Source organism: Geotrypetes seraphini, chromosome 3, assembly GCF_902459505.1.
Source record: "Geotrypetes seraphini chromosome 3, aGeoSer1.1, whole genome shotgun sequence".
In the NCBI taxonomy this organism is placed as follows: Eukaryota; Metazoa; Chordata; class Amphibia; order Gymnophiona; family Dermophiidae; genus Geotrypetes; species Geotrypetes seraphini.
Window position 1 is genome coordinate 366,755,729 of NC_047086.1, and position 21,136 is coordinate 366,776,864.

The 21,136-nt window shown below is 41.4% G+C and overlaps 1 protein-coding gene across 9 annotated transcripts in view; it reads left to right on the forward strand.

The window, feature by feature from the left end:
• Window positions 1-21,136, forward strand: part of AFDN (afadin, adherens junction formation factor) — a 350,456-nt gene that overhangs the window by 110,187 nt on the left and 219,133 nt on the right. For all 9 annotated transcript variants that reach the window (XM_033938337.1, XM_033938335.1, XM_033938342.1 and 6 more), the window contains exons 6-8: window positions 1,416-1,573; window positions 4,274-4,382; window positions 16,804-16,971. In XM_033938337.1, the coding sequence (XP_033794228.1) occupies window positions 1,416-1,573; window positions 4,274-4,382; window positions 16,804-16,971 (435 nt within the window). The remainder of the gene's footprint in view (window positions 1-1,415; window positions 1,574-4,273; window positions 4,383-16,803; window positions 16,972-21,136) is intronic.

Below are 21,136 nucleotides of genomic sequence, written 5' to 3' on the forward strand. Positions count from 1 at the left end.
GTCCGTTCGTTTCTGCCAAAGGTGGCTTTTGCCTTTCACATCAATCAAGAAATTTGCTTACTCGTGTTTCACCCCACCGATTCGGCGAAGCAGGAGAGGTTTTAATGGAGGCTGGATGTGCACAGAGTTCTACTTCGCTACCTGGAGAGAACTAATGATTCTTGCCCCTCTGACCACCTTTTTGTACTGACCAACCAATTGAGATTGGGCAAGCCAGCTTCCAAGGCTTCAATTGCTAGATGGATTTGTATGGCAATTTTTTCTTACATTGCCTGTGGAAAACAGCATCCTATCTCCATTACAGCTCATTTGACTAGAGGCGTGGCTGCTTTCAGGGTGGAGTCCCTAGCTGTTTCTCCTGATGAAATCTGTAGAGCAGCTACCTGGTCTACTCTCCATACCTTTATGAAGTTCTACAGACTGGATGTGGCAGCTTGAGAGGATGCTGTTTTTGGGTCCTCGGTCCTGTTTGCAGGCTCATCTCTCCTTCCTTAGACAGCTGCTACTGCTTTGGTACATCAACTACAGTACAGAATCCTATGTCTTTGCAACAGAATGGAAGTTTAGGTTCTTACCTCATTAATCTTCTTTCTGTTATAAGACATAGGATTCTTTATTGCCCACCCTGTACAGACTTTTGATTTTCCTGATTTCTTCCTCAGACATTGCCAGTATCCATCACGGGACGTCTTCTCTTGTATTTAAGATTTGGCAGAGACAAAACTACAGTAGCATGATGGCACCTATTCCCTTTATCCTTTGGGGGGTTATGTGTCCTCCTAGTTGCACTTAGCAGGTTGATTTCCTAGCTACTCATGTGCTTTGTGTTTAACAATTATTAACTATCGACATTAATCATTGTTCTTTATGTCATAAGTTACAGAGCAGAACAGAATATAGTTTGTTGCTGATCCTTCCCTTCTGTTTCAGTGGAGTTTGATTGCTTTGGTACTATCTGAAGGGGATGAGTTGAAAGATTTGAGTGACATACTTCTGCAAAGTTCATGACTAGGGGGATGGAATAGCTATAGTACAGAATAAAGATTAACAAGGTAAGAACCTAATCTTCCATTCTGTATTTTATGAATTTGGATTAACTTTATAAATCAGACTAACGAGATGTGAATTTCTAAAAGCATTACTTACAGATATTAAAATTTCTAGTTTCTGACTAACAGAGGCAGGAAGTGTAATTCTTTAAAATATAACTGTCTATGCAAAATGTATGGATACTTAAGTATTTTATGTTCATTGTGTAATTTTGTGGTCAGTTACCTTTGGTTTGGTGGAAACCAAAATGTAACATCTCCGCAGTTGCTGTCTGAGGCTTATTTGTGGTGTGACATATTCCAAACCTGACTATTTTGCTTTCTGGAATTAGAAAAGCACTAAATGGTTGTAATTTTTTTTCACAGGTGGAACATTGAGAATTTATGCAGATAGTCTAAAACCAAATATACCATATAAAACAATCTTGCTGTCAACCACTGATACTGCAGACTTTGCAGTTGGTGAAGCTCTAGATAAGTATGGACTTGAGAAGGAGAACCCTAAGGAATACTGCATTGCTTGTGTATGTAAATCTTTGCTCTTTTTTTAGTCATTTGTTTGTTTATTTTCTTGAAGAAAACTAGCATACGTGGAACCGAGAGATCCTTTTCATTATAGTAAATGATAAATTTGAAAGAGATTTTCTAGATATTCTGTATTGAAAAGTATAATTCAAAACTGATGCCTTTCAGTCTCTTCCCCACCCCCCTCCAGCTTCAGCCAGTATACTGGGTGGAGCCATTTTGGGCCTTGAATGCTTTAAGGCAGTGTCTCACAAACTTCCGGAAGCCGCAGCACTCTAAACCCTGTGCTGTGGCTGGAAGGCATCTGGAAATGCACGAACATCAATGGGGAAGGGGGGATGCTACTTAAAGATAGGCACATAGAGCAGGAGAGCCCGTCCTTTAGGCAAGTCAGCCAGCTCTGGCATCTCCTCCTTGCCAGTGTCTCAATGTGAAGCACATGCCATTAGATTTTACACCATGAGAAAATCTATCTTCCAGCACTTCACATAAAACTGGGTCTGCTGAAAAATTTTGTCAAGGTGATGGACAGAAATGGTGATGAGTTTCAGCACCTAAGAAATACATTTGGTTTCTAGAAAAGTGAAGCCAAAATCAAAGAAGGTGTTTTTGTTGGACCCGAAATCTGTGAACTGATCCTTGAACCCAGCTTCTTGAGTTAGTAGGTGAGGTTGTTTTTCATCCACTTCAGGTTCATACAACTCCTCCATAACAGCAGAAGGCACATTCTTCATATGAACTTTTGCCACATTATGCTGTAGATGTGGAAGGAAGAATTGGAACAGGATTTTCTGAGTCATGAGGAACAGGTTTAATTGCTGACGGGCAATCAGGATACACAATTTTTGTTATCCCAGGACAAGCAGGCATGATATTCTCACATGTGGGTGACGTCATCTACGGAGCCCCGGCGCGGACAGCTTTTCAAGCAAACTTGATTGAAGTTTCAAGTTTGCACACTGCACCACGCATGTGCGTGCCTTCTCGCCCACTAGAGGGCGCATCCCACCTCGTGGTCCTCAGTTCAAATTTTTCCGCGGAGCAAGAAAGCCCTGTGGATCTGAGCTCCAGTGTTTTTGCCTTCTAGCTGCCGCGTTTAGTTTGTTTTTCCCTTCGAATTAGTTCGCGGTGCTGTTTTCCTTTCGTTTCTTTTTCAAAAAAAAAAAAAAAAAAAGTCTTTCGTTTTTCGTCGGGTTCCGGGGGCTCCCGGAAGCCGTGGCCGCGGGACGTCGGTACGTTCCCGGCCTTCTTCTTTTTCTTCGTGGATGTCCCGTCCTGTTACGGGATTCAAAAAGTGCAGCCGGTGTGAGAGGTTGCTTTCCATCACTGACCCTCACCGGTGGTGCATTGTCTGTCTTGGGCCCGAACATCCGACAGACTCGTGTGATCGCTGTGCTACCTTCCAAAACAGGGCCCTCCGTCGCCGTAAGGCAAGAATGGCCGAATTGTTCGCTGTCGACGCGCCGCCTAAGGCCTCGACGTCGGCCTCGGCTTCGGCCCCGGCCTTGACCTCGGCCTCGGCGTCCTCGGCCTCGGCCTCGACGTCACCTCTTTGTGAATCCAGCAATTTTTGTCATGCAAAAATAACAGTCTGAGTGATGATTTGTTGATTCATGCCACACGTGGGTACAGCGAAAGGCATCTTTCGTTTCCCATTCAGCCACATGAGGTGCCCACGCTTTATCTTGGTCACCAACTTTACAGCCAAAATAATGCTTGTATGCACTTTGAAGTCTGCTGGACAGATTCTTTCACTGATTTTGTGCAGTAAATTGTCTGCAGACATAACAGAAATTATCAGGATGGTTAACACAACCTCGTCTGTTCATAATATCTTAGACAAAAACAAACAAAATCTAAAAATTCACTGAAAAAGCAGCACACTTTTTATATAACCTTTCAAATTACTGGTATGTGATCGATGAGCTGTCCTAAAATGCAATATTGTGTTAAAGAAACAGTAAAATACCAGCGCTTCACGGTAGCATTATTGACAAAAATTATATAAACACAAACTAACGCATAACTTAAAAACAGGATGTGATAGACAAAAATTGTTTTCAGATTTAGAGTTAGCATGTGGCCCATGTTAAGGTACAGGTGACAGAATTCCAGTAACAAAATGCTTGTTGACCAGTGTTATATTATTTTTATTTCAGCTGACTAATATTTAATCATTTGAATTTGATTTTATGTGGGTAGGGAAATGGTATGTATTTACAGTATAATGTAAAGAAATCAAGGATATTGCATGACCAGTAGTTAACAGTGCAGCAATAGAAGTTAGTGTGGAACCTTTTTACCAGCTCATCAAGTCTAGCAACATCCCCTCACCTTTTGCATTGCTTATCTTAGTAATGAGGTCACTATGCTAGAGAAGGATGGAGTGGTACCATAGGGTCTGTGAGCTCATAGCTGCTCATAAGCCCAATATTTCTATGTATTTGATTAGTTGATATACTGCCATGCATTAAAGTTTTAAAGCAGATTACAACAATACAATAAATGAGATATTAGATTTCAATACAAACTAAAAAAACAAAAACTACTAGCATTATGCAGAGAGAGTTCTTAGCCTTTATCATATTCTGAAGGTTCTTGATGCAAAATGGGTTAAAAAAACCCACTTTAATCATTTTCTACCAAGGCCCAGGTATTGTGATATGTATAAAATCTTATGTGATTTGTCTTTTTTTTAGGTTATGCTTCTATCAGGAGTCCAGCAATCTGACAAAGGTGCTAGAGAAACTATTCTTGATGAAGATGACTGCCCGCTTCAGATATTCAGGGAATGGCCCAGTGACAAAGGTAAAGTTCAGTAAGGTTACCAGTGTTTTGCTTGCCAAATCTGGAACACCCAAACAAGTTGGGTGGAGAGCTTTCCACCATAATTATAAAAAAAACAGAATATTTTTAGTTGGCTATATCTTAAAAGTACATTGTTTAACATTAAGGGTCCAGAAGTCTTAGGTTGGCTGCTGTATCTCATATAGAAGAGAATCATGCATGTAAAGAAACACAAATCAGCTTTCAAAATCTAGTTGTTCAACATGTAAGCATTATATTTGGTATCTCTTTGAGTTCTGAAACTTTCATGCTGTCCTCCTCTATTGCCTTTCCTGATCTTTTCCCATCGTCCCTTCTCTTCTCTTGAGCTTTTCTTATTTTTTTTTTTTAATTCTTTATTCATTTTCATCTTTTGTCAAGTGTACAAATATCAAATCAGTAACACAGTATTCATCACTTGATATTCTTACTATTATATCTTATAATACAAATATTTAACCCTCACTCCACCCATCTAACCCATTAACAATTTCTAAACTGAACAATAAAAAATAATACCCTCCCCCCTATAATAACTGGTTTATACTTCAAAAGAAAAATGGCGTTTAATCATTACAAAAGGATGTTAATGGCTCCCAAATTTTAATAAAGTTCTTATAATTTCCATGTTGTATAGCTAATGATCTTTCCATTCTGTACATGTGACATAATGAATTCCACCAAAAATTAAAATTGAGTCTACTGTGATTTTTTCCAATTATTAGTGATATGTTGAATGGCGACTCCAGTCATGATCAATAAAAGAATGTTATTATGCGAAGATATCTGACTCTTTTTTTCTCATAGACATTACAAATAATACTGTATCATAAGACAATGCCATGTGGTTTTCCAATAAACAATTTACTTGATCCCATATTCAATGTTCAGTGAGATCAGGAAGGAATCTCTTGAGCTTTTCTAATTCTCGTTCTCTTCCTTCAGAATTTTATTTGGCCAGTTATCCTGTGGGTGGTATTGCCTGCCTTCTTGTGCTCCCCACCTTTCCCAGACCAGCATCTCAAACTCACCTCTTTTCCATCTGTCCCTTGCACTTCTGCATCTCCCTTCACCCCCACTTTCTACAGTGGCTCTTTTTATCTAACCAGGCTGCAGAAGCAATGAGAGCCTTAATAGAAATGCTAAAGCACACACTGGAGGCTTCTGCCCCTGATGCACACCACCTGTTTCATTGGGTGGGATATTGGCAGAGCCTTATTGAACACTGGACGTGGAAGGGTTATGCTTGCATTCATGTTTATCTTCATGGCAACAAGGAGGACAACATTGCCTAGCTAGATAAAGTAGCCACTTTGGGGAGTGAACGTTTGAATGAATTGAGGGCAAGATATACTTGTCCTCACATGAAGTTCTTGACATTCTTTGAAAATCAAGGCTCTCTTGTAACCTTAATTTTAAATAATAGAGAATGGAGAGGTTGAGGTGAATGGGGTGGCCATTGTAGGCATTAGGCTGTTTTCTTCTTTCAGATACTGCAACAGTGTCTGCTCAGGAAGCAACAACCTATTTTTACTCAGTGTTCCAAAATCTTGTTAGGAATCTAGGGTAAATTTTATCAAAAAAAGATGTTAATCTTGAAGACTTAATTAAAAAAAACCCAATAAAAAACCAACCCAAAAAAACTGTGCCTTTATGTGGTCAGACTGTTTCCAGATGTTTCCAGGCCTACTCATTTAAAACATAAGGCCTTCCTATTGCTCAAGTCTAAGATTTTGTCAGTGGGTGGTACATTTTTCCTAAAATTTCCCCATAATTGCCTGGTTACATGTGGTGGTGATTATATATTTTTCTAGATCCAATGCATTTAGAACTTTTTCTTTCAATTAAAGTAGTTGCTTCCTATTTCTTATAATGTTTTTGCAAGTTTGAGTTTTAATAGAGAGATTTCTAGTCCTGTATGCAATCATTAGTTTTTTCTTACATGAATTTATTAGAACATAACATAAGAACTGCCATCTCTGGATCAGACCTACGGTCCATCGAGTCTGGTGATCCGCACATGCGGAGGCCCAGCTAGGTGTATACCTGGCGTAATTTTAGTCACCCATATCCCTCTATGCCTCTCGTAAGGAGATGTGCTTTTAAATCCTAGAACGGTGGATTCCGCAATAACCTCCTCTGGGAGAGCATTCTAGGTGTCCACCACTCATTGCGTGAAGCAGAACTTCCTGATATTTGTCCTGGACTTGTCCCCCTTTAGCTTAGTCTATGTCCTCTTGTCTGTGTCACGTTGGACATTGTAAATAATTTTTTTTCCTGCTCTATTTTTATTTTTAAATTCTTTATTTATAATTTTAATAATTGACAACAATTACAAGTCAATAAAAGAAAACATACAATGTAAGTTGAAATTAAATCAAATTTCCAAACAGCTAAAGAATATACTATACAACGCATTATTAGTCCACAATTTGGAGACGAAGCTGAAGAAAAAGACTGAAATAAGTCAACCAGGAAATTTAGTATAAGGCAAACAAAAGAGGCGGTTTGAGTGCTCTTGAACCAATCTTTAGAGCTTAACTAGACAACAAAGAAGCTCATTAAGAATCTCTATCAGCAATAAATTTAGATAACTGCTGTGAATCATAAAATATATACCTATTCCCCTCAAATGTCAAAACACATTTACAGGGATATCTTAGGATGAAGGTCGCCCCTAGCTGTACAGCCTGAGGTCTCGATATTAAGAATTGCTTTCTTCTTCTCTGGTTTGAACGAGATACATCAGGGTACATCCTAATTATATTTGTCATGAATGGAACATCTCTATGCTTAAACATTTTAAGCAGCCAATCCCTGTCTAAATCAATTGCAAACTGTACTATTAACGTAGCGGGGACCTGATTCTCAGTATCCGACTTCTCTAGAAAATGTGTCAAATCCAAACTGTCAACAGATAAATTCTGCTGATTTGGATTTTGAGATTTAACTCGCATTGGAAGGTAATATATTTTTTGTGAGAGGTGGGTACGAAGTTTCTGGTACCTTCAAAATTTCTGACAAATATTTTTTAAACATAACTAGGGCAATTGTTGTTTGTACTTTTGGAAAATTGATAATCCGTAGATTACTTCTCCTAACAGAATTTTCCAACATTTAAGAACATAAGCAATGCCTCTGCTGGGTCAGGCCTGAGGTCCATCTTGCCCAGCAGTCCGCTCACGCAGCGGCCCAACAGGTCCTTCTATTCCCTTTTCCAGCAGGAAATTGTCCAATCCTTTCTTAAATCCCAGTACCATACTCTGCCTTATAGCGTCCTCTGGAAGCGCATTCCAGGTGTCCACCACATGTTGAGTAAAGAAGAACTTCCTGGCATTTGTATTGAATCTGTCCCCTTTCAACTTTTCTGAATGCCCTCTTGTTCTTTTATTTTTTGAAAGTTTGAAGAATCTGTCCCTCTCTACTCTCTCTATGCCCCTCATGATCTTATAAGTCTCTATCATATCCCCTCTAAGTCTCCTCTTCTCCAGGGAAAAGAGACCCAATTTCTCCAATCTCTCAGCGTTTTCCATCCCTTTTATCAGACGTGTCGCTCTTCTCTAAACTCTCTCGAGTAACGCCATATCCTTCTTAAAGTACGGCGACCAAAACTGGACGCAGTATTCCAACATTTCTTGTTTAAAGTGCAAATTAGCACTGTCCTTAACCCAAGTCAGGTCTTGTACTTCCAAAGTTTTTACTTTAGTCTCAATGTCACTCGTTTTATTCTCCAGACTTGTTACTTTATTTTTGAGTTCCAAATTTTCTGATATAACAGTAGTACAGCACAGAGATAATTGTTGAATTTGACTCCCCAGTGAAGTTTGCATATTAGATATGGCCTCCCATATGGATTCCATCGTAATTACCTTAGGCCTTTGCAAGGGAACAATCTCAGTTCCAAGTGTCCCTGCTATGCCTATCGAACTAGAGACCACTTCAGTTATCAAAAGATTTTCTTGGGCTACTGAGATACCTGTAGTCTCTGGGATGCTTGAAGAATCTCCTTGGGCTTGCTGAGATCTCTTCACCGTTTGCTGTGATCTTACAAGCTCTTCCTCCCCCCTTCCAGGGTCAGTCCTCCCACTCTGAGAGGACAGCAAGAGGGCATCTCGAGCCGGCGAGTCGACAAGCGACTCCTCCATCACAGCGGGACAGCTGGGCGGTCTTCGCTCATCTGGAGAAAGGATGACAGCCTCGAAGGAGAGATCCGCACCTCAGCCTGTGCAGTCTCTCCATCCGTGGCACCCTCCGGCTGTGGCGTTCGTGAACCGCGCTCCACAAAGACGTCCATCGGGACCGATGGTGCCGCTGCCTCAACGGGGAACACCCGAAGTTTAGACTTCCTTTTCACCATAGCTCACAGGGAATCCTCACCATGAGCGCGACGGTGTCTCCGCAGCTACTCCCAAGCCGCCATCTTGGGTAAGCTCCGCCTCCGAAGAGAGCCTTCCTGCTCTATTTTGTTGATTCCTTTCAGTATTTTGAAAGTTTCAATCATATCCCCTCGCAGTCTCCTCTTCTCAAGGGAGAGCAGTCCCAGTCTCTTAAGTCGTTCCTCATATTCCAAGTTCTCCATTCCATTTATTAGCTTCATTGCTCGTCTCTGCACCCTCTCCAGCAGTTTTATATCCTCCTTTAGGTTGGGAGACCAATGTTGGACACAGTATTCCAAGTGTGGTCTGACCATTGCCCTATAAAGCAGCATTATAACTCTCTCCGATCTACTCGTGATTCCTTTATTTATCATGCCTAACATTCTATTTGCTTTCTTTGCCGCTGCCTTGCATTGTGCTGACAGTTTCAGGGTCCTATCTATCAGTACACCCAGGTCCTTTTCTTGTTCGCTCTTACCCAGAGTTGCACCTGACATTCTATACTCGTATTCCTTGTTCTTACTGCCTAAATGCATTACTTTGCACTTTTCCACATTAAACTTTATCTGCCATTTCTCCTCCCATTTCTCTCTGGAGTACCTCGCTATCCTTCTGCTATCTGATTGCCCGGCATAGCTTTGTGTCATCAGCAAACTTGATGATCCCACTGGATGTTCTTCTTCTAGGTCATTGATGAAAATATTAAATAAGATGGGCCCAAGTACCGAGCCCTGGGGCACACCGCTAGTCACTTTCTCCCAGTCTGAGAACTTCCCATTTATGCCCACTCTCTGCTTTCTGTTCTCCAGCCATTTGCCTATCCATCTTAGTATATCTCCCTCTATTCCATGGCTTTGTAGTTTCCTGAGAAGTCTTTCATGTGGAACCTTGTCGAATGCTTAAGTAGATTATGTCCACCAGTTCTCCATTATCAATTTGTTTCTTCACGGTTTCAAAAAATTGAAGTAAATTCGTCAAACATGATTTCCCTTTCCTGAAGCCTTGTTGACTGGCTCCCATCAGGTCGTGTGTAACCAGGTGCCGGACTATGCTATCTTTAATCAGTGCTTCAACCATCTTTCCAGGGACAGATGTAAGACTCGCAGGTCTGTAGTTGCCCGGTTCTCCTTAATGTAGACTAGCTTGCAAATATTTGTGAATGTAATTTTCTTTGTTTATATAAGACACAAAAAATTTTTAATTAAAAAATCCTAGGGTTCAAATAAAAATTTGAGCAAATTTAGGTTAATGAGATATCATTTGTGCTGCTGTAGGGCTTTATCTCATAGCTTTTATTATAATAATTTCCTTATGGTATCAAGAGGTGACACCCATTTAAACACTGTTATGCTGCTTGCCTATAGAACTGCAGTCTTCCTCCCTCATGTCCTCTTCCGCAACTTATAGGAGGTCGACTAAACATTTTTCAAACTCGATGGGAAGTTATCACCACCGACCAGTGGGTGCTCTCTATCATAGCCCACGGCTACTCCCTCAATTTTCAGACTCCTCCGCCGTTAGGCCTGCCAAAAGAGTCTGCTTCCAACAAGTCTCAGTCCCTCCTTCTAGCTCAGGAGGTTCAATCCCTCCTTCTTCTCAACGCCATCGAAGAAGTTCCTCAAGATCAGAGAGGTCAGGGATTTTACTCCAGGTACTTTCTAGTTCCCAAAAAGACCGGAGACCTCAGACCCATCTTAGATCTCAGAGATCTCAACAAATGTTTGGTCAAGGAGAAGTTCAAAATGCTCTCTCTTGCCACCCTCTACCCTCTTCTCACTCAGGGCGACTGGCTATGCTCCCTCGATCTAAAAGAGGCTTACACACATATTCCTATCCATCTGGCGTCCAGGCAATATCTACGCTTTCTCATCAATCAAAACCATTATCAGTACAAGGTGCTACCCATCGGTCTGGTCTCCTCTCCCAGGGTATTCACCCTGTCTGATTGTAGTAGCGGCCTATCTCCGCTCTCACAATTTTCAAGTCTTCCCTTACTTGGACGACTAGCTGATCAAGGCTCACTCTCCTCAGGCGGTTCTGCTTGCCACCAGCCAGACCATTCACTTCCTTCGACTATTGGGTTTCGAAATCAATCTACCCAAGTCGCACCTCATTCCAACCCAGCGACTTCAATTCATTGGAGCCATTCTGGACACTGTTCTGATGCGGGTGTTCCTTCCATCCAACCGCCTTCAGACCATCCTTCATCTCTGTCGACAGGTGTTTCAACAGATTACCATTTCTGCGAATCACATGATGGTGCTATTGGGGCACATGGCTTCCACAGTACATGTCACCCCCTTCGCACGTCTCCACCTGCGTACTCCTCAATGGACCTTAGCGAACCAGTGGTCCCAAGCGACGGATCCTTGTTCACAACACATATCTGTGACCTCGTCTCTTCGACAGTCGCTTCTTTGGTGGTTGACATCTTCAAATTTATCCAGAGGTCTGCTGTTCCATCTACCTCCTCATCAACTAGTCATCACCACAGATTCCTCCCCCTATGCCTGGGGAGCTCACTTGAACGAGTTCCAAACTCAGGGGTTTTGGACTACCCAGGAAAAGAAACACCACATCAATTTCCTGGAACTCCGAGCAATGTTTTATGCCCTCAAGGCATTTCAACATCTTCTCTTTCCTCAAGTACTACTCATTTGCACAGACAATCAAGTTGCAATGTACTACATCAACAAACAGGGAGGGACGGGCTCTCGCCTGTTATGTCAGGAAGCCCAACGGATTTGGTCTTGGGCCACAGCTCGTCACTTATTCCTGAAGGCTGTCTACATTCAAGGGGAACAGAATTCCTTAGCAGACAATCTCAGCAGAATTCTCCAACCTCACGAATGGACTCTCGATCCCACGACTCTTCAGTCCATTTTCGCTCAATGGGGCACTCCTCAAGTGGACCTTTTTGCAGCTCCTCACAATCATCAGCTGCCCCTGTTTTGCTCCAGACTCTACTCTCCTCACCGTCTGGCACCCGATGCATTTCTCCTGGATTGGACCAATCTCTTCCTATATGCATTTCCATCTCTACCGCTCCTGCTGCGGACTTTGTTCAAGCTCAAGAGGGAATGAGCCACCATGATTCTCATCGCTCCACGGTGGCCCAGGCAACATTGGTTCTCCCTTCTACTTCAACTCAGTTACAGGGAACCCATACTTCTTTCACTGTTTCCTTCTCTGCTTTCTCAGCATCAGCAGATACTACTGCATCCCAACTTACAGTCTCTGCACCTGACAGCTTGGTTTCTCTCGGGCTGACTTCGGCTCATTCACTCCTTTCTCAGCCTGTCCGTTCTATCATTGATGCTTCCAGGAAACCGGCCACTCTTCAGTGTTATCAACAGAAGTGGTCTCGGTTTTCTTCCTGGTGCCTCTTACATCACCATAATCCCATGTCTCTAGCAGTGGGACTGGTGTTGGACTATCTTCTTTCCTTGTCTAACTCTGGCCTCAAATCCACTTCTATCAGAGTTCATCTTAGTGCCATTGCTGCCTTCCATGAGCCAGTTCATGGAAAACCCCTTTCAGCTCATCCTTTGGTTTCTAGATTCATGAGGGGCCTTTTCAATGTGAAACCACCTCTCAAGCCCCCTCCTGTGGTTTGGGATCTCAATGTAGTTCTTTCCGCTTTAATGAAGCCTCCTTTTGAACCTTTGGCCACAGCACATTTCAAATTTCTTACTTGGAAAGTGGTCTTCCTAATAGCTCTCACTTCTGCCAGGAGAGTTAGTGAGTTGCATGCACTAGTGGCCGATCCACCTTTCACTGTTTTTCACCATGATAAGGTGGTTCTCCGTACACATCCAAAGTTTCTCCCTAAGGTTGTGTCTGCCTTTCATCTTAATCAGTCCATTGTCCTACCTGTATTTTTTCCAAAGCCTCATTCTCATCCAGGTGAACAGGCTTTGCATACCTTGGACTGTAAACGTGCTTTGGCTTACTATCTTGAACGCACGAAACCTCACAGATCATCTCAACTGTTTTTGTCTTTTGATCCTAATAAGTTGGGTCATCCTGTATCTAAACGCACCCTATCCAATTGGCTTGCTGCTTGCGTTTCATTCTGTTATGCTCAGTCGGGTCTGATACTGAAAGGTTCTGTCACGGGCCACAAAGTTAGAACTATGGCAGCATCTGTAGCTTTCCTCCGTTCCACTCCTATTGAGGAAATCTGCAAGACTGCTACTTGGTCCTCAGTTCATACTTTCACATCTCACTATTGTCTGGACGCATTCTCCAGACGGGATGGACACTTCGGCCAATCTGTGTCGCAAAATTTGTTTTCCTAATGGCCAACCTTCCCTCCATCCCTCTTTTTGTTAGCTTGGAGGTCACCCATCAGTCAAGAATATGCTGCCTGCTTGTCCTGGGATAAAGCACAGTTACTTACCGTAACAGGTTTTATCCAGGGACAGCAGGCAGATATTCTTGCGTCCCTCCCACCTCCCCGGGTTGGCTTCTTAGCTGGCTTATCCTAACTGGGGACCGCGCGCCTTCGTCGGGCGGGAAGGCACTCGCGCACGCACGGTGCGGCCTAACTAGAACTTTCTAAGTTCTTAGAGTGCAATCATTCTAAAATTGTCCGTACCGGGGCTCCGTCGGTGCCGTCACCCATCAGTCAAGAATATCTGCCTGCTGTCCCTGGATAACACCTATTATGGTAAGTAACTGTGCTTTACAGGTAAGTAACTGCTATATGGAACACGCCAAAGTCCTTCAAATATTGGTTGATTAACAAAGTAGTGATGTACTACATAAACAAGCAGAGGAACAGGATCCTATCTCCTATGTTGGGAAACTAAAAATTTTGAATGTGACCATTTTGTAAGGAATAACTCTTGGTACCACATATCTGGCACAGTGAGGACAACCAGCTAGCAGACAAATTGAATGAGATCCTTTTTCCCAAGTGGTTATGAATAAAGAGATAGCCTTCACGATATTGTGCAGAGCTCCCCCCCCCCCACGAGATTTTGCTCCCTTTAACAGAAAAATCTCTGTTCTGATCTAGAATAAGGATACATGGCAGCCTAACCTTGCATACTTCTTCCTTCATTCTGTATGAGTATTCTCCAATACCTCAAATAGCAAAGACTCTACTGAAAGTTACACAGGACCAGAGAGCCAAGGTTCTTAATAGCCATATTAGCCAAGACAAGTTTGGTTTCCACTTTAGTTTGATCTTTCCATGAGAAGTCCCATGGAACTGGATTGTTTTCCAGGTTAACATGGCTTCCTTGAACTTGCCTCATGGTGTTTCTCAGATCTTGGCTTATAGAAGGGAATAATTTATAGTTTATTGGTTATATTATGCCTTTACCCAAAGCGGATTACAACTTCATGTACATATTTAAAAACAAACTTAATAACAATCATACATCACATCCAACAATTTACCTATTTAAAAGACTGACTGTTGGAGATCTTATAATCTTAAAAGGAAGAGATTTGAAAATGGAGAGACTTCATTGTTTTTTCATCCTTCTATCCATCTGTTTTATTCATCCTTTTATTTATTTTTTCATTCCACATTCTTATCACTATCTCTTGGGATATACATTTTTTGATCACTGCATCCACATTTTCCACATCTTCGGATTGGATTCTATTGGGGCACATTTTCGTTCAACCCACATTGATCTATATTTTTTAATTCCTAATGCATACTCATTTCTTGTTGCACATTTTCTATTCATCACAAAATTTGTTTTGATCCAACACAAATTTGATTTTATTCTGTTGGAGGACCACTTAGGAACTTAGGAAGGCAAAGTCCTGCCAAAACATGGCCCGTGTAGGGTCGGGTCTCCCATTTGTGAGCAGAAAATACACAGTGTGACCATTGTACTTCTTGACATAGACTGTTGTACCTTATGTGCATTTGACTTTTGGATTATATAGAATTTTGAGGAATAAATATTTTATCAAAAACTACCTGACTCCAGGAATTTGAGTTCCACTTTGTACAATATTGGTCCCTTTCTGTGGATTTTGAGATTTCATTTTGAACTGAGGGTTTTCGAGCAAGCAGAGATAAATTTGATCCTACAAAAAGCCAGCAAGTATTTTTTTTGAGTTTGACAAGTCAGTCACCTGTTTGCTCATAAATTAAAGACAAACCCAAAATTGTATAATGAGTTTGAGGACCCAGCAGGGGAGATTCAGGGATAGTGCAGATATAGAGCAAGAGTTTACACATTTTATAAACAGGCTTTACACTTCAGATGTTGCAGCTCTTGCTGAAGCAATCCAGGGGTTTTTAGAGCAGGTTGATTTATCTTAACTATTCATAGCTAAATTGGAGCAATTATCAAAACTCACAGTTAAATGTTATGGGCATCTAAGCAGTAGTTATCGAGGAAAGCACGAGATAGATGGATATACTGTACAATTTTGGAGAAATAGCTGGCAGAATCGTTGACCTGACTTTTTAAAAATTCTTTAGATTAGAATGCAGAACGTTCCCTACTCTATGCATGGCGGGGATAACGGTGATGCTGATGCTAGTGATGTCTATGAAATTGTGGTTTTTATTGTGCTATATTTTTATTAAGGACAAACTAAAATTTTAACCAAAATTATGGTGACCTGTTTGCAGCATTATTAAAAACTCATAGCTGGTTGCCTGTCATGTGGAACCAGATTTTAGAAGGGCATTGAAATTAGAACCAAGATGTCTTGATCAGGAAATGTTACATTCTACTAATTTTGAAATGGATCTGCTGATGTAGAGCTTATTCTAAAATACATGCAGGAATGGGCTTAGCTTTACTCATCTCCTCCACTGCCAGTTCAAAACTTCGTTCCTTTTCATCTAGCTGCCCCCTATGCCTGGAATAAATTACCTGAGTTTGTCCATCAAGTCCCTTCCCTTCCCTTATTTAAAAGCAGACTGAAAACCCACCTTTTTTATATAGCCTTCAATACTTAACCCTACTCCTCTGCCCTCCAACCCAGACAGCTGATTAACCGTTCCCCTTAACTGTATCCATGACATCCTGTTTGTCTTTGGGAGGCAGAGCTGATATTGTGATGTCATAATGCCTCAGTTCACCAATAAGAGCCAACCTCATTCATGATGTCACAATGGCTTGATTGTCCTGTTCTTCCCTCTGCCCTCCATCCCAGCCAGCAGATTAACCGTTCCCCTTAACTATATCCATGACATTCTGTTTGTCTTGGCTGTTTAGATTGTAAGCTCTTTCAAGCAGGGACTGTTTTCTTCTTTGTGACTCGGTACAGTGCTGCATGTGTCTGGTAGCATTATAGTAGTAGTATCTAATTTCTCCAATGGAGTGTTGCATACAACAAGCAAGGTGTAAATCTGACGATCATGTTGGCAGTATAAAGGTGCATTTCTTTCTGAAGTAGAAAATGCCCTGTATCTGTTTGCCCCAGCGAAAATATGCCCAGGGCCATATACCTTGCCTTTTCCACATATTTGTTTTGGTTTATCCAAAATATTAATAGGACCTCTAAAATGGCTAACTTTTTAAAAATTTTGGTTTTACAGATAATACATTTAGGAAACCCAATTTACCTCTTGTCTCCAAGGTGCTGTTAAAATCAGTCAAAGTTTGGTATTATTTCAGTTCCAGTACACATTTGCTTACATTCCTTCATTAAATGACATTTTGGTGTACTGTCCTTTGCTATGGAATGCTTTATCACTGATGCAGAGACTGAAGCTGAATTATTTCCAATTTAAATCTTATTTTTTGTTGTCCAGCATTTGACTAGTCTACATATAGACTAAGGTTTTGAATGTTCAAGGACACTAATACCAGTACTTATTTTTTGTCATTTGTTAAACTTATTTGTTCATTTGTTGTTTTGTTGTATTTGAAAATGTTATCTGGCTTTCTCTGTTTTGATAATGTATACTGTTGTATTAATCTTTATTGATTTTATTGTAAACTGCTTTAAGTTGAAAGGTAATATAGAAAGTGATTAAATTAGAGAAAAATGACAGTGAAATTGTACGTGAGTTCATTCATTTTCATTTATTCATTCAGGAGAACTTGTATTTCAGCTGAAAAGGAAGCCACCTGATTACATTCCAAAGAAAAATAGGAAGCAAAGTGATGGAAAGCCATTTAAGAAGAAAGAGGGAGTTGATGGGTCTGGGTATGGCTTTTTCCTTCCCCCTGAAAAAGTACCCTACTTGGTAGAATTAAGTCCAGGTAAGTTACGAAGTTACGGAGTTGGTATCAAAACTTGAGAGGATTCAATCAGGGATATGCTTTTTGAAATAACTTAATCTACATTTTATTCTCTGGATTGATACAGCTCGGTCAAAATTTTTTCTCTTTGTTTTGCCCTTTGTTACTTAAGTGTTATTGCTAGAGGTTTTTAAATTGAAATAACTTATTTTTTAACTTTCAAAAAAAAAAATTCCAGCTCCACCAGCTAGTGGCTAATTTGTTTGTATCCATTTTTGTGATATGTAAACAAGCAAGTGTTTGGTTATATATTGTAATCCATTCCACAAAACATCCTGGAAGACCTATGGCCACAATATGTTGTCAAATGCTTTTTCTGCATCTAAAAGAAAACCGTGCAGGTTCCTTCAGGATCTCAACTGGATTACATACAATGACCTACAATGTTATTGAAAATTTGTCTTTCTGTAATAAAGCCAGCTTGATCCTCATGAATCAGCCGCTGCAAAATGTTTTGTAATTTCATAGCTAAGAGTTTAGCGAACATCTTATAATCGGTGTCCATGACTGAGATAGGCCTATATGGTGTACAGTTTACAGGGTTTTTCCCAGGTTTACGTATGACAGTTACTGCTGCAATCCTCCAGGAATGAAATTCAAAGGCAACACGGGTCGATCGCGTTGCCTTTGCAATCTTGTTCTTCCTGCCGCCCCGAGCCAGACCAGGTGCGTACAAGCGCCAGACCTACAAGATTTCACCACCAACGTCAATTCTGACATCGGAAAGGACGTTCTGGGCCAGCCAATTGCTGCCTGGCTGGCCTGGAACTTCCTCTCCGACGTCTGAATTGACATTGGAGGTGAAGGCTTGTGGGCCCGGCACTTGTACACGCCAGGCCTGGCTCAGGGAAGCAGGGAGAAATCGGCATGGTAGTGGTGGCGGGGGGGGGAGGGGTCAGTCGCAGGGAGAGAGGAAGAATCGGGGAAGTGGAAATCAGTGCAATGGCTTGGGAGGGCAGGGGGAGAGAGAAAGACAGAAATAAAGAGGGGCCAGGGGGGAGAGAGAAAGAAAGAGAGACAAAAAGAAAAAGATAAATATTGGACTTGCAGAAGAAGGAAGTGCAACCAGAGACTCATGAACTCACCAGACAAAAAGGTAGGAAAAATGATTTTATTTTCAATTTAGTGATCAAAATGTGTCTGTTTTGAGAATTTATATCTGCTGTTTATATTTTGCACTATGGCCCATTTTATAAACTGCGATAGTGTTTTTTAGCGCAGGGAGCCTATGAGCGTCGGGAGCTGCGAGGGGAATTCAGCACAGCTCCCTGCGCTAAAAAACGCTATCACAGTTAAGTAAAATGGGAGGGGGTATATTTGTCTATTTTTGTATAGTTGTTACTGAGGTGACATTGCATATTTTAGTCATCTGCCTTGACCTCTGAAAAAAACCCTTCTTTCCAGCCCTTTTATTCAGTTTCTTTTCTCAAGTTTTTCCTAGCAGTCATCTAATTTCACTTAGCCTTGTCAGATTGTCTCAGCCCTAGGTTTGCACCTTTGAATGTCTGGACTTGCTTAATGCATTTTAAAGAGCCAAATCGGAGTGTCAGTTGAAGCTACACTATGGCAAATGGTTAGTTTCCTTTTGCATCTATGACCACCTATGAGGTGAGTTTTGAGAGATTTTCTAAACCCGAGGTAGGTGGGGGCCTCAAGGACAATTTGGGCTAGCCATGGGTTCAGTTTGGCAGCCTGGAAGGCGAAAGTTTTATCAAGGAATCTTTTGGAGTGACATAGTTTTAGGGAGGGGAAGGCGAAGAGCTGAATTCTGCGGGAGTGCTTGTTTATGCGATTCAGGTAGAAGTGAGGGTTTAAGTAGCTTGGGGATAGGCCAAATACTGTTTTATAACAGAAGCAGGCAAATTTGAATAGGACTCTGGATTCAAAGGGTAGCCAGTGAAGTTTGTGGTAGAAAGGGGTGACATGTTCCCATTTTTTCAGGCCGAATATGAGGCGGACCGCAGTGTTCTGGATCATTTTAAGTCTTCTAATGGTTTTCTTCGTGGAGCTCAAGTAAATAATATTGCAGTAATCTAGTATGCTAAGGATGGAGGATTGTACTAGCAGGCGGAATGAGGTCTCGTCAAAGTATTTTTTAATGGTGCGGAGTTTCCATAGCACCGAGATGCATTTCCTGACTGTGATATCTGTGTGTTTCTCCAGGGATAAATGTTTATCTAGTGTGACTCCCAGTATTTTTAAGGTTTGTTCGAGGGGGAAAGTAGATCCTTTCACTTGAATTGTGGTGTCTTTGATTTTGTCATTGGGGGTGGCTAGTAAGAATTTTGTTTTGTCGGGATTTAGTTTTAGTTTGTAGGATAACATCCAGCGTTCTATCTGAGTGAGTATATTTGAGATAGAGGTAAGGAACTCTGGTGTGAAATTGGTTAGTGGGATGACTATTGTGATGTCATCCGCGTAGATAAAGAATTTGAGTTTGAGGCTTTGCAGGAGGTTTCCTAGGGAGGTAAGGTAGACATTAAATAAGGTGGGGGACAGGGGGGAGCCCTGTGGAACTCCGCAGGAGTTGTCCCAGCTATATGAAAGAGAGTTGTTCTTAAACACCCTGTATGATCTGTTTCGTAGGAATCCATGAAACCAGTTGAGAACTTGGCCGGAGATGCCAATGTAAGCAAGGCAGTCTAGTAGAATGGTGTGGTCGACTAGGTCGAAAGCACTGCTGAGGTCAAGTTGGACGATCAGGGCACTAGAGCCCTGGCTGAAGAGTGTGTGAAGGTGGTCGAGTAGAGAGGCTATAATGGTTTCAGTGCTGTGATCGGAGCGGAAGCCTGATTGATTATCATTTAGGATATTAAATTTTTCCAGGTGTGTGGTAAGTTCGGCATTTACCATCCCTTCTGCTATTTTGGTGAATAGTGGGATACTAGCGATCGGTCTGTAATTGGATGGGTCATTGGGTGGTTCTTTCGTGTTTTTTATTAATGGGGTTATCGAGATGTGGCCCTGCTCTGTTGGGAAACTACCTGTGGATAGTAGAAGGTTTACCCATGCCAACATATTGGCTTTGAAATGGATTGGCGCAGTTTTCATAATGTTTGGGGGGTAGGTGTCCAGTCTGCAAAAGGAGTTGGAGTACTTATAGTAATATTTGTTGAAGGTTTGCCAGTCTATAGTTTTGAATTGGTTCCAGCTTAGGTCTGTTCTGGACCCGAGGTCCGGTTTAGACATGTCAGTGTCTGGGAGTATTGGAAAGTCCTCGTGGGGATTGGCTGGGGCAGTTATAGATAACCTTAGTTTTTGTATCTTGTTGTTAAAGAAGTCTGCTAGGGTGTTAGCGGTTAGTGTGGATTCTTCATGATTATCAGTGAGCGTCTCAAGATTGTAAAGGTCGTTGACCAGTTTAAAGAGGTTGCTACTGTTAGTTGTGACGTTTCCAATTTTATGGGTGTAGAAATTTTTTCGTTTTTCCTTGATGAGGTGTTTGTAGTTTTTTAATTTGAGTCTCCAGGCCACTCTGTGTTCCTGGGTTCCAGATTTAATCCAAAGTCTTTCAGATTTTCTAAGGTCCCTTTTTACTAGTAGTAGTTCTGAGTCAAACCATCCCTCCAGATTAGGAGTTCTGATTCTGCGAGTTTTTATGGGAGCTATTTCGTTTAGAATGTTTGTGCTGTCTTTGATCCAGGAAGTCATAAGTTGAGCTGTTTCTTCATTTTGTTTTGTGATGGTTTCATAGTGGGACCAGAATACTATTGGGTCGATTTTACCTCTAGTATTGTGAGTTTTTTTGTTTCTTGTTTTGTTGTTTTTGGTGGTTTTTTTGTTGGCAGTCAATAGAGAAGCTACATAGTCTGTGGTCAGACCATAGGGAGTCTGTCCAGTTATCTTGTTTCCAGCGGAATTTGGGATTGGTTGATTCTTTGGCGGAGAATGTCACCAGGTCTAGCTGATGTCCTTTTTGGTGAGTTTTGATGGGTGGGGGTTTGGAATAACCTAGTTGGGAGATTAGCAGCCAGAAGTCAGATACATCTGGTTGTTTTGTTTGCTCTAGGTGGATGTTGATGTCCCCACATAGTAGGTTGTATGGACTTGTTAGAGAGTTGGTTAGTAGGAATTCTGCAAAGTCTTCTTTGGCTAGGGTCCATTTTTTTGGTGGGATATAGAATAA